Source organism: Suricata suricatta, chromosome 3, assembly GCF_006229205.1.
Source record: "Suricata suricatta isolate VVHF042 chromosome 3, meerkat_22Aug2017_6uvM2_HiC, whole genome shotgun sequence".
NCBI classification, from domain to species: Eukaryota; Metazoa; Chordata; class Mammalia; order Carnivora; family Herpestidae; genus Suricata; species Suricata suricatta.
The window spans coordinates 58,473,044-58,485,694 of NC_043702.1; the positions used below are offsets into that span (position 1 = coordinate 58,473,044).

General features: G+C 38.0%; 1 protein-coding gene across 3 annotated transcripts in view; it reads left to right on the forward strand.

The window, feature by feature from the left end:
* SLC25A12 (solute carrier family 25 member 12) overlaps positions 1 to 12,651 on the forward strand; it is a 201,543-nt gene that overhangs the window by 150,922 nt on the left and 37,970 nt on the right. For all 3 annotated transcript variants that reach the window (XM_029934380.1, XM_029934381.1, XM_029934382.1), the window contains 4 exons: positions 5,262 to 5,408; positions 7,571 to 7,709; positions 8,356 to 8,449; positions 11,280 to 11,364. In XM_029934380.1, the coding sequence (XP_029790240.1) occupies positions 5,262 to 5,408; positions 7,571 to 7,709; positions 8,356 to 8,449; positions 11,280 to 11,364 (465 nt within the window). The remainder of the gene's footprint in view (positions 1 to 5,261; positions 5,409 to 7,570; positions 7,710 to 8,355; positions 8,450 to 11,279; positions 11,365 to 12,651) is intronic.

A 12,651-nucleotide genomic window follows, 5' to 3' on the forward strand; every position in this document is an offset into this window, starting at 1 on the left:
TGATATTATGTATAGAAAACCTTAAAAGACTATAAGCACACACACACATGCATGCACACAAACCCATCAAAAACCGTGAGAACTAGTAAGTGACTTAAAGTCTCAGAGTACAAAATCAATATACAAAAAAAAATCCAGTTGCATTTCTACACATTAACAATAAACTATTGGAAAGAGATATTAAGAAAATCTATTTATAGAATATCAAAAAGAATAAAATACTTGGGAATATATTTTATTGAGAAAGTGAAAGATCTGGTCACTGGAAACTCTAAGACATTATGAAATAAGCTAAAAAAGACACAAATATGAAGATATTCCATGTTCATGAATTGGAAGAATTAGTATGGTTAAAATGTAATATCCAAAGTGATCTATAGATTCAACATAGTCACTATCAAAATTTCAATGGCCCTTTTCACCAAGATAGAACACAAAAGAACCCAAATAGCCAAAGCAATTTTGAGAAGAAAAAAGCCAGAGACATTAAGTTTTTTAAATTGAAATTGTATTATGAAGCTACAGTATTCAAAACACTATGGTATTGTCAAAAACAGACACATAGATCAGTGGAACAGAGAGTCTAGATATAAACTCATGCATATATGATCAGTTAATTTTTGACAAAGGAGATAAGAATATACAATGGAGAAAGGGTAGTCTTTTCAATAAATGGTGTTTGGAAAACTGGATATCCATATGCAATAACATAGTAACATACACATATGCATACACACACATATATGTATGTATATATATATATATATGAAAGGGCAAGGGACCTGATCATTTTCAACTCCATAATTAATTATAAAAACTAAAAATGGGCAAGAGAACTGAATAGACATTCCCCCAAAGAGGACATATAAATGGGGGCACCTGGGTGACTCAGTCGGTTGAGTGGCCGGCTATAGCTCAGGTCATGATCTCACAGTTTGTGGGCTCGAGCCCTGCGTTGGGCTCTGTGCTGACAGCTAGCTCAAACCCTGGAGCCTGCTTTGGATTCTGTGTCTCCCTCTCTCTCTCTGTCACCCTCCCTTGCTCACACTGTCTCTCTCTGTCTCTCAAAAATAAATGAAAAAACACTAAAAAAAAAAAAAAAAGACGTATAAATGACTGGGAAGTATATGAGAAATTGCTTACTCTCACTAATCACCAGGGATATGCAAATCCAAACCATAGTGAGATGTTACTTCATATTTGTTAGGATGTCTATTATCAAAAAGACCAGAGACTACAAATGCTGCCAAGGATGTAGAGAAAAGAGAACCCTTGTACATTGTTGATGGGATGTAAACTGGTGCAGCCATTATGGAAAGCAGTATGGAGGTTCCTCAAGAAATTAAAAATAGAACCACTATATGATACAGCAGTCTCACTTCTGGGTATGTATGCAAAGGTCAAAGAGATAGCTGTAGTCCCATGTTTGCTGTACATGTAAACAATCTAAGTGTCCAGTGAGAGATGAATGAATAAAGAAAATGTGTGTATTCACGCACAATAGAATATTGTTCACTCAAAAAAGAAGGAAATCCTGTCCTTTGCATAACTCTGATGAACTTGGAGGGCATTATACTAAGTGAAATAAGCCAGAGAAAGACCTACTACAATGGATCATGTCTATGTGAAACCTTAAAAAAAAGTTGAACACATAGAAACAGAAAGAATAGTGGTTGCCAAGGGAATGGGGACAGGGGCAGGGTGGGGGTGTGGGTAGGGAGGAGGACGCTGGAAAAAGGATACAAACTTTCATTATAACATGAAAAAGGTCTGCGGACGTAATGTATATCATGGTTACTATGGCTAATAATACTGTGTTGTATAATTAAAATTTGCTAAGGGAGTAGAACTTTTTTAAATTCACCAATTTACTACTTCCGATTTTTCTTCATTTTTTGTATATATCCACATTTCCATTTGGGGCAATATCTCTTCTAAGGAATTCACCATTTCTTGGGGTTCAGTTCTGCGGTAATAATTTTTTTTACTTTTGATAATTTATTTTTTTATAATTCACACCCAAGTTAGCACATGGTGCAACAATGATTTCAGGAGTAGATTCCTTAAGCCCCTTACCTATTTAGCCCATCCCCCCTCCCACGACCCCTCCAGCAGCCCTCTGTTCTCTGTATTTAAGAGTCACTTGGGGCACCTGGGTGGCTCAGTCGGTTGAGCCTCTGACTTCGGCTCAGGTCAGATCTCACATTCGTGGGTTCGAGCCCCGCGTCAGGCTCTGTGCTGACAGCTCATAGCCTAGAGCCTGCTTCCGGTTCTGTATCTCCTTCCTCTCTCATGCTCTGTCTCTCTCTGTACAAAAATAAATAAAACATTAAAAAAAAAAGTCTCTTATGTTTTGTCCCCCTCCCTGTTATTATATTAGTTTTTATTTCCTTCCCGTATGTTCTCTCTGCTTTGTATCTTAAAGTCCTCATATAATAATCAAGGCATATGATTTTTGTCTTTATCTGACTAAAAATTTCACTTAGCATAATACCGTCTAGTTCCATCCACGTAGTTGCAAATGGTAAGATTTCATTCTTTTTAATTGCTGAGTAACAATCCATTGTATATATCTATACCATGTCTTCTTTATCCATATATCCATCAGTGGACATTTGGGCTCTTTCCATACTTTGGCTGTTGTTGGTAGTGCTGCTATAAACATTGGGGTGCATGTGTCCCTTCAAAACAGTGCACCTGTATCCCTTTGATAAATACCTGAGTCATGGGTAGTTCTATTTTTAATTTTTTGAGGAAGTGTTTTCTAGAGTGATTATACCAGTTTTCATGCCCACCAGCAGTGCAAAAGAGATTCTCTTTCTCTGCATCCTCGCCAACATCTGTTGTTGCTTGAATTGTTAATGTTAGCCATTCTGACAGTTGTGGGGTGGTAGCTCAGTGTGGTTTTGATATTATTTTCCGATGAGTGATGTTGAGCAAAAGAACTTGAGTGTTCTTATAGAAAAAGAACACTGTGAGGTGATGGATCTATTAGTTAACTTGGTGGGACTCCTTTCACAATGTATACATATATCAAATCATGTTACACACTTTATATACATCAGAATTTTGTCAATTTTATCTCAGAGTTGAAATTTTGAAAAAGTAGGAGTGGGAGAAGAGACAGCTTTGTCAAATCATACTGGTTGTTTATTTTGTACTCTTTTATGTACCAATTGAGTTTTGTTACTCTACTTCTGTTGTCTTTTCAAGAAAATCCAAACATTTAGATGTTGGATGATAGAATGTTTAGATGTTTCCCTCAATATTCTTATTTAATTTTTTTAAGACTACTGGAAGATTTAATAGGTTTGATATATTTGTCTCTAGCTTGCTAAGAAAAAAATATTTTTAAAGCTTGTTAAATATCATACAAATAAAGCATAGAAATACACATAAAATAAATGCATAGTTTAATGAATTATAAGACAAACCCAAGATATTTAATTGTCTTTGAATTACTACTGATCTAGCATAAGCCCATAGGAAAATAAATTAGTAAAGTGATAAGACTTCTACCAAAACTATCAACAAAATTTTTTTAATATTTATTTACTTCTGAGCAAGAGACAGAGTATGAGTAGGGGAGGGGGCAGAGAGAGAGGGAGACACACAACCTGAAGTAGGCTCCAGGATCCCAGCTGTCAACATAGAGCCCGATGTGGGACTCAAACTCACAAACCATGAGGTTATAGCCAGAGCTGAAGCCGGATGCACAACCAACTGAGCCACCCAGGTGCCCCTCTACCAAAATTATTTTATATGTCAGAAAAAGTGACATTGACTTGTAGGCTTTAAATAAGTGGTAATGAAAATTGTAATATTCTGTTTGGGAATAATGTTTATATATTGAGATATGAATATTTCTAGAGTTGCAAATAGTGTGAAAATGGCACCCAATCGCACCATTGTTATGTTGTGGTAACAGATTTATTTGAATTATGTCATGGGTCCTCAGTGTAGAAATGCTCCAGTTTTCACTTTTGTATAGTATTAGGGTATTACTGGCATGTTTTATTGTTTTTATTGATATAATTTTTGATGAAATGTGGCTGCCTAATAATTCAAAAGTTCAGTAATCTTCTGGATTATTTTATAGTTTATGAGTAACTGCTACTTAGGCCAGACAGTGATAGCTGAACACTAGTTATCAGTTTGTTATTCATAACTTTCATGTTAGAATTACTAATTATTGCTCTTCTCTTACCAGTCAGTAGAGTTTCTCCCTAAGTTCATTAAAAAAAATTTTTTTTAATGTTTATTTATTTTTGAGACAGAGAGAGACAGAGCATGAGCAGGGGAGGGGCAGAGAGAGAGGGACACAGAATCCGAAGCAGGCTTCAGGCTCCAAGCTGTCAGCACAGAGCCCGACGCGGGGCTCGGACCCACGAACTAGGAGATCATGACCTGGGCCGATGCTGGACACTTAACTGACTGAGCCACCCAGGCGCCCCACCTAAGTGCATTTTTTAAAAATTGTTTGGAAAATTGTGTCTAATTTATTGAGAGAGAAAGAGAGACACATTGATCACAATATTACATTGAAGTACTAAAAATGAATCCAAACTTTTTTTTTTAAGTTTATTTATTTTTAGACAGCGAGAGTGCACGTGGGCAAGGGGCAGAGAGAGAGGGAGGAATCCCAAGCAGGTCTCTCTGCTGTCAGCATGGAGACAGAAAAAGAGCTCAATCCCACAAACCATGATGAGATCATGACTTGAGCCTAAACCAAGAGTCAAAAGCTTAACTGACTGAGACACCCAGCTGCCCCAAAATAAACTTTCAATTCAAAAAGTACCAGCTGGGCACTGGCAGCATGGAGCCTTCCTGAGATTCTCTTTCTCCCTTTCTCTCTCTCTGCTTCTCCTCCATTCTCTCTGTCTCTTTCTCTGTCTCTCAAGTAAATAAACTTAAAAAAACAAAAAGATACCCTTGGATAAGAATGCCTTCAAGCAGGAGAGCATACATTTTAAAAGCTGAAGTAAAACGCTAAGAACTGTTTTCAGTGTTGAAAACTCTTCTAGTGAGTTAAGATTTTTTTCCTCCTCCTTTTTCTTTATTCACATGCTATGATTCATTCTTCCCGAGGAGTAGTGTGTAGTACATTTTTAGGATATTAAAAGTTTTGTTGTAAATTCAGAGCTGTGCAATGTTCATTTCTGTAGTAGGTACATGCAAAGGAAGAATGTCCTCCTTTTTCAAAACATGCAGTTGGGATGTGCTTTAACTAATCTACTGTCCTCTTTCTAACTTCCCTCTAGGAGCTGCAGTTGGAACATGCAAGACAAGCCTTTGCACTGAAAGACAAAAGCAAAAGTGGCATGATTTCTGGTCTGGATTTCAGTGACATCATGGTTACCATTCGGTCTCACATGCTTACTCCCTTTGTGGAGGAGAATTTAGTTTCAGTAAGTAGAAAGCAAGTACTTCCATTTTCCGTTTCCTTAAAATGTTTGAACCGTTGGGTCGTGGCTCGCCTCCTTGGACACACCTGACTGTCACCTATTCTAACTTTATGTTTGGTTGGTAGAAGGTAAACAGGTATGTGTAAGGGAGGTGGGAGTGATGGTGAGGAGTCTTTGCCTGGATCAAGTTTTTTTTCAGAGCCACCATCTTGCTCTCATATATTTCTAAATTGTTTATTTCCATTTACAGAGTCCAATGGAAAAAAACCAAACAAACAAGGGAATTTGTAGACAAGGGTGTGCAATTACTTTTTCCAGTGGGCAGGGCAGTACCTCTCCCAGACACTACTGCCTTCACCTTGGCCTTTTTCCATCCCACCAGGCTCCCAAAGCCTTGCTATAAAGATGGCTCCTTCCTTTGTTGCCTGCAGGGTGCTGTTTGCTAGAGGAATCATCACTGGCCTCTACACTGTTTTAATAACCATGGCCGTGGCAGAAGGTATGGAGGAAATATGTGGGCATCAGCCAATGTGGCTCCCTCCTCTCTCTGCCCCTTCACCTGTGCATTCAGTCTGCATGGACCAGACGGTTTTGTTCTGTCAAACTGTTAATCTCTATAAAGTAATCATCTGGACCAATAGCAAACTGATGTCATTCACTTCCTCACAGAGAGTGGTGAAACTTTCCTCACTTACCAGTTCTCTTGTTCGTGCATTGTACTTATGTATAAGTTTTTGATTGCTGCTTGTTTTATATGGAGAGAAGCCAGTGAGTGCTTTTGTTGTTTCAGCTGAAGATCATTATCTCTGATTTAGACCGGGGTAGAAAGATCAACTTCTGTTCTTTTTCTTCAGTGAATTTGAACATGGAGCATGTCACTTTGTCCTACACATTTCACCTCCTTGACACGCATCTCCCACTGCCTGAACCCTTACCTCATACCCCAGCCAAAAAATGAGAGGACAGAAAGAAAGGGAGACAGGGAGGAAAAGGGGGAGGAAGGAAAGAAAATCCTACAGAGAAGGACTCTTAGTGCCTTGGAATGAGGGGACCCATTTAATCTTTTCCAATTGGGTTACATAGACCTATTATAACTTCAACTTACCAAATGCCGTTTCAGTCCCTGAAGGAATGTATTAAATAATTTGAGTTCTCCTTTTGGGTCACTGGCATCTAAATTCAAGCTAATACAAATATCATCTATATTTGGGTTAAGGCATGTGTGTGAGGGCTGGGTACATTTGCCCATCATTACCTACACTGTTCTTAGTAGACCTTTGTGATTAAGGTCACAATGGTATTTCCATAAGTATTTCTTTGGAGTTTTTATTAGAGAATGTTTTTAATCATATGGATTCCTCTGACTTCTGGCTTGGAGATTAGGCTTTTGCAAACTATGAAGAATACTCTCTTTTGAGTTCATGTCCAAGTGGTGGGCAGAGGGAGAACTTACCTCTTCACCCCACAGAGGTAATGAAGGCCAGATTGCCCCCTTCCCCCATCACTCCCCAGGCACAAGAGAAGCCTCTTTTGCACTGTTCTACTGAAGATGTAATTTATGGTGAATAAATCCTCCCTTGATTTTCTCTACATTTTTTGGAGTTTTTGGTAGTTGTACCTTTCATGATACAGATTCAGAGCCTAGCACAGGCTATAAAATATCTTAATTATAGCAGTGGTCTTAAAAGAAAAAATGATTAGGAAAGTTGATATAGTGAAATAGTTTTAAAATATAAAGTTACCACTGGTTTTTGTGTTTGGAAAAAAGCAGTTTAAAAAATACTCTATTGTACATTGATGTTTGAATTATCCTGGACTAGCAAGGGTTCATAGTTGAGGATCTTGAAAATCCTGTTTAAATAACCATTATTTTTGATCTGTGATAATTATATTTGTTGTTTCTGACCTTATAGGTAGATGAACCGTGAAGTCCAACTTCCAGATGTTGCTTTCTTCCTTAAAACCTAAATTACATAGACCTCCCTGAGGGCGTGAAATGCACTGAGTGTTTCAGTACGATACTTTCTTTGTATTTATGGACTGGTTGTTAATCACTTTAATAATGAAGACTACTTTGGATCTTCTTTAAGAAAAGTGTAGTGTCCTTAAACGTGTTATATTTGTTTTTGCTTTGTGTTTAAACTCTTCCTGTTGTCATTTCCTAGGCAGCTGGAGGAAGTATCTCACACCAGGTTAGCTTCTCCTACTTCAATGCATTTAACTCCTTGCTGAATAACATGGAGCTTGTTCGTAAGATATATAGCACTTTAGCTGGTACAAGGAAAGATGTCGAAGTCACAAAGGGTAAGATTTCAAAAATAGATGTTGATTTGAATGTGCATTTTCACTTTTCTTTATCTAGGGCCTGAAGTTGCCTAAGCTTACCACTCTGAACCCAGATCTAGAGAGTGTGTCGCTGTGTGCATATGTTTCACTTGGGCGGTAGTGGTCTCTGAAAATCCAGGTGCATTTAATGGGATGCTGGGGCCAGGAATGAAAAAGCAGCTTTGACAATTTTGAAAAGAACCTTGGCCCAGTCTGTCAAACTGGCCAGTGGCAGTGTGGAGAAACTTTTTGTACTAGGAAAGAGTTGCCACAGAAGGATGGGCAAGCCTACTCTTTTTGCTGTATTGTAGTAGGGTGTTTTAGCTGATTGAAGAATAGCACTTCTTTTGATCTTGTAACTCTGGAGACCAACGCTAATAAGATACAAGAGAAGATTCTAAGCAGATTGTTTTATCTTTGAAATTAATTTGTTTTTGCTGGTCATTGTGTTAACATTTTATCTTTTGCCAGCTTTCAGAATTTCATAGTTGAACTTAGGTATTTAAATTCAGTTTGAGATTTAAAAAAAAATTCTCAAATGCCTTTAACTTTCACATTATAGTTGTTTAAACTAGAAGCATATTAAGAATCTTTTCAGATTTTAAATGCTTTCTTTTTCTTCTAGAGGAATTTGCCCAGAGTGCCATACGCTATGGACAAGTCACTCCACTAGAAATTGATATCCTCTACCAACTTGCAGACTTATATAATGCTACAGGGTAACTATTCCAGTAATTCTTCATGACATTTAATATAGGATAGTTCCTGTAACATGTGAAGCAGGGGTATGCTTTCGGTTCATTTTAACAGTAGTTAATTCAGTCTACAAATTTCAAGAAAGAGAAAGAGGCAAAATGAGAAACGGGAGGAGGGACAGGGACAGAGGAAGACAGACCTTTAGTTTGGGGGAATGAACAGAGGGAAAAGGAGTGAGATCAAGAGGGGAAAAGAGCAAGGAGACGAAGAGAAAAGGAGAGAAGAGATGGAGAGAGGGAGGTAATAGAAGAGTAAAGGCTCAGAGGCTTTGAGAGGAAGATAGGGGACAGAAGACACATGAGAGTGGGGGAGTGAGAAGTAAGAGAGGAATGGGAAAAGTTGATTTCATCTGGACTTAATTAAATGTAAGAGATTTGTGAAAATTTGCCTACATTTATAAAATAAACTATAGTATATGTCCAGATGTCTTATAATTTTTTGGTTTATTCACAAATGGTCATCTTATGGAATAGTATGTGTCATTTTGTGTTGGAAGGTATCATTTTCTTGAAATATGTCTGACATTATCATGGTTATCATCACAGACAAGCTCAGATGTTTTATGCCTCCCTTTATTATTTTTTTAACGTTTATTTTATTTATTTTGAGAGAGAGCAAGCAAGCGAGACTGTGCATGCATGTGAGAGTGAGGGAGGGGCAGAGAGAGAGAGGGAGAGAGCGAATCCTAGAGAACTCAGGACTCTGTCTCATGAACACTGAGATCATACCCCGAGATGAAATCAATAGTTGGATGCTTAAGTGACTGAGCCACCCAGGCATCCCTTTACCTCCACTTTATAGACTGATAAAAACCCAAAGCACACTGAGAGGTTTTGATTTGTGAAGTTCTTTTGTAAATCCAAAAGAGAAACTTTCATCTCTGGGCAGGATTTGTGGGATCAGGACTTATGCTCTATTAAGCAATAAGATTTTTTTAAGTATAGAAATATCCAAAAAATGGATTTTAACCCTAGAGCTGAGGACTATTAGAAGCTGGGTATACATGGGTGATTTATTGCCTTTATGCTACATATTAAATTGTTGGGCTGGAGATGATACTAAACATGCCAACTAGTCTTCAGTGATTGATATGAAATATCAGGCCAGGTCTCATCCATCTAAAATTCACTTATTTAAAACAGAGGTTCTGTGCCTCCTTTATAATAAATGGTTTCAAACAATACTTATCAAAACTAGATCTGAAGTGATCTACCTGGCTCATGGAATGTACTTTTTTTTTTTTTAATGTTTATTTATTTTTTGAGAGAGAGACACAAACAAAGTGTGAATGGGGGAGGGTCAGAGAGAGGGAGACACAGAAATCTGAAGCAGGCTTCAGGCTCTGAGCTGTCAGCACAGAGCCTGATGCAGGGCTCGAACTCACAAACCATGAGATCATGACCCAAGCAAAGTTTGCCACTCAACCGACTGAGCTACCCAGGCGCCCCGGAATGTACTTATTTCTAAGTAAATTTTTTAAAACAGTTTTTTGTTTTAATAATTTTTTTAAATGTTTTATTTATTTTTGAGATAGAGACAGAGCATGAGAGGGGGAGGGGCAGAGAGAGGGACACACTGAATCGGAAGAAGGCTCCAGAGATCATGAGTCGAGCTGAAGTCTTAGCCAACTGAGCCACCCAGGCGCCCTGGAAACAGTTTTAAAACAGTAGTACAGGGTTCAAAACTCAGAGCTTAAAAGAGCTGTAAAAAAGTATCTCTTCTACCCTTCCGCCTTTCCTTAAAGGCAACCAGTATTCATCAATTTTGTGTTTGGCCTTCTCAAGATACTTTTGTACGTATGCATTAAATATGAACCCTAAAGGAATGCATTTACTATGTATGAATGGACTGTCAATGTCTTTACTTTGTTTCTAACAAGAATTAGTTCTTTACTTTTAATATCTACCATTGGAGTCTTATTATTAAATTTGTGTAGTCTGTATTATTTTTCTTAGATCTTTTGCTTTTTGTTGTGGGAACCTGGGCCTGGAGATTTTTTTCTCACTAAAATGATATGGGTGAATAGAGAAATACTACTTTATTATTATTATTTTTATTTTAGAGAGAGAGAGAGAGAGAGTGTGAGCAGGGTCGAGAGGGGCAAAGGAAAAGAGAGAATCTTAAGCAGGCTCCACACTCAGCATGGAAACTGACGCAGGGCTCTGTCCCACAACTGTGGGATCATAACCTGAATCAAAATCAAGAGTCGGATGCTGAACTGACTGAGCCACCCAGGTGCTTCAAGAAATACTACTTTTAAAGAATACATAGTTCTTGGGGTGCCTGGGTGGCTTAGATGGTTAAGCATCCAACTTCGGCTCAGTTCACAGTCTCACAGTCCATGGATTCAAGCCATGAGTTGGGCTCTGTGCTGACAGCTCAGAGCCTGGAGCCTGCTTTGGATTCTGTCTTTCTCTCAATAAATGAATAAACATTTTAAAAAATTCTTTTAAAGCATAGTTCTTGGGGCGCCTGCATGGCTCAGTCAGTTAAGCCTCTGACTTTGGCTCAGGTTGTAATCTTGAGGTTCGTGGGCTCAAGCTCTGCATTGGGCTCTGTGCTGACAGCTGGGAACCGGAGGTCTGCCTTGGATTCTGTGTCTCCCTTTCTCTCTCTGGCCCTCTCCTGCTCATGCTCATGCTCTGTTTCTCAAAAATGAATAAAAAGGTTAAAAAGCTTAAAGAAAACTTCGTTCTTTTCCTGTCGTCTTTTTTTTTTTTAAGAAACATGATCTTGGTTTGAGGAGTTTGTTGGTGTCTAACATTTTTTTCTTTACCATATTTTTGCCTGAAGGCGCTTGACTTTGGCAGATATTGAGAGAATAGCTCCGTTGGCTGAGGGGGCCTTACCTTACAACCTGGCAGAACTTCAGAGACAGGTAGGAGTGGTCTCATAAATAGAATCACCTTCAAAAATGCTGAAATAGTATGCACATGACAACCTAGAGTTCCTAAATACTGTGAAAATTAAAAACTCCTTTCCAGAAAAAGTCTCTAAAGTCTCAAAGCTTACTTTTATAGAACCGTTACTGCACCCTCATGGAGTATTTTTTTGGGAAACTGAATTTATGTTCGTGGTTTTTTTCCTTTATTAAGATAAGAAAAGTAAGAGTGCAGACATACATGGGCTTGATGCCTTCTCCCTAGAACTAGCAGTCTTCCTTTTACTTGTGTGGTAACAGTTAAAGATTAGTGTTAAGTTCACTTTGAAAAATTAGACTGATAATTATAAGGCTTTTAAAATACAAAATATTCTTCTAATGAAGTATGTCTTTCACTGAGATCATGCATTACAGTAATAACAGGGAAAACTACATAAGTAGTGAGCCAGAAAGAAAAATTTGACTATTACTACATTTTTAAATAATATTAGCCTTTTTTCTTCAAGGATGATTTAAGCAGTAGCTTCTGAGTCCCATAAAGTTAATACAGTCCCATTTCTGATTTCAAAAATACTACCTCAGTGGGAAAATAAACCCCCTAATATTACATGGAAGACTAGAATGGAACACTTGTTTTTGTTTGTTTGTTTGTCTTATTGAAACTCTCACTTCTGTAGCACTTGGAGGAAACCCCAGTTGTAGTGATGGTCACATGCCTTTGTGTGTGGGGTGAGGGTTAGGAGGGCTCCTCCCTGCCATCCTGGTATTTCCCTGCTCCAATAGACAAGGCCTGTGTCCCACATGATTCCTGAGGAGCCTTGCGTCATATGAGACATTGAAAGGGTGTGGAGACATAGGGAAGAAGGGAAAAAGGAGAGAGAGCAAAGCAGTAAATGGGCATGCCACAGAAAGAGCCCAAGTCTGCTTTTTCTTCATTGCTGCCACATGTGCTAGTTAGTAAAAGATCAAGGCATGTAAATATGGTTCACTTTGGGAAATTTTGGTAGGAAATTTTTCTTCTATTTGTGCTCCATGAAATGATGCTTCTGCTTCTAAAGCTAATTAGAATTTCTAGTTCTACTTTTCATAATAAACAAGAACTTTTGTAGTCAGTTAAGTAGATTGAAAATGGAAAATTTTGCTTTTATATCTACATTTTATGTTAATACTTTATTTGCTTTGTGTGTCATAAAGCTTTCTGCAGATTAAAATATATCTTTAATCCATTACAATTTAGCTTCTTTAGTAGCAAAGAATTCTCACCTGCTGCCATTAAAGTTTATT